The sequence below is a fragment of the Phytophthora infestans genome, genomic scaffold (genome assembly GCF_000142945.1).
Source record: "Phytophthora infestans T30-4 supercont1.46 genomic scaffold, whole genome shotgun sequence".
In the NCBI taxonomy this organism is placed as follows: Eukaryota; Oomycota; class Peronosporomycetes; order Peronosporales; family Peronosporaceae; genus Phytophthora; species Phytophthora infestans.
Genome location: NW_003303713.1, coordinates 348607 through 349643, shown reverse-complemented (window position 1 = coordinate 349643; position 1037 = coordinate 348607). Strand labels below are relative to the sequence as shown.

Below are 1037 nucleotides of genomic sequence, written 5' to 3'. Positions count from 1 at the left end.
TGGGTGGAAAGACTATTTCTGGTTCCTTCTGAGTCCCATATGGCTAGTGAAGGCAGATACTGCAAAAGAATGCTCCAAATTCGCTTCCAGTCCGCGGTAAACTGTTTAATCTCATCCGGAAACTTGCTGCTCCAATTGCTGCTGCACGCATGAGATAGCAGCGGTGCCTTGCGGGCTGGCGCACTGCTGTTGGAAGCGCTCTACCTGGCCCAGGTGACCAGCATTCGCCCGTCCAGTGCTGAATTAATTTGCTCCAGCAGGCTTGCGCGCATGAACACTCCCAGAAGAGATGTTCCACCGTCTCTTTGTGTTCACGGCACTCCAGTGTCTTTCGGCAGCTATTATCTTGCCGACATCCTTCGTGGTATAAGTTGAGTTGCCTAACTGCCACGCGATAGACCACCCAGACCTGGTATTCTGTGAGCTGGTGTTTGTGTGCCCATACTTGCGTCGGTGTTTGTTGCATTGCTGCATTTTGCCAGACGCTGGTTGCCACAATGTCCTGAAGGCGTTGCACTTGCCTGTGGAGTTGTCCGTCATCTCCTCTGTACTGCCGGAACGGCTGCTTTTTCAACGCCACCAGAACGTGTTTGTTTGCCACACTCTTCTTCACACTCCAGGGGAAGCTGTGGACCCATGGGTGCGCGTAAAACACCAATCCTCCGGAGGCGCTGAGCTGGGGTAGTGCTTTCCTTGCGTTTGGCTGCTGAATCTCCCCCCGGTCTCCAGACGCTAATCTCCATGCTATCCCATTGGGCATTTGCTCTAGCTGAATGCTGCTTCCTTGAGTTCCTTGACCCGTGGTGCACGTTCCTCTCGCTCCCCCGTCTTGCGTGAGTTGCCAGGTGTAACCTGCTAACACTTCTGGCGGATGCCTCAAAGTCAGCTCGGGCCGGACGTGCAGTACCTCTCCAACTGCTAACGTCGGAGCGTTCAGCAGTATTGGTAGGCCCCATCTCCTCAACTTTGCCTGCTGATGTTCCACTGCCCCTTCGACGTGGGATTGAGAAGGCGTAAGTCGTCTCCCGTTGTACGCG

The 1037-nt window shown here is 54.5% G+C and overlaps 1 protein-coding gene across 1 annotated transcript; it reads right to left on the bottom strand.

Moving 5' to 3' along the window:
• Positions 1-243: 243 nt before the first annotated feature.
• Positions 244-540, bottom strand: PITG_16852 (uncharacterized protein; the record flags this gene model as incomplete). The annotated part of the gene is made up of 1 exon (XM_002897244.1): positions 244-540. One exon carries the CDS (start codon positions 538-540, stop codon positions 244-246), a length of 297 nt encoding a protein of 98 aa, XP_002897290.1.
• Positions 541-1037: the final 497 nt, after the last annotated feature.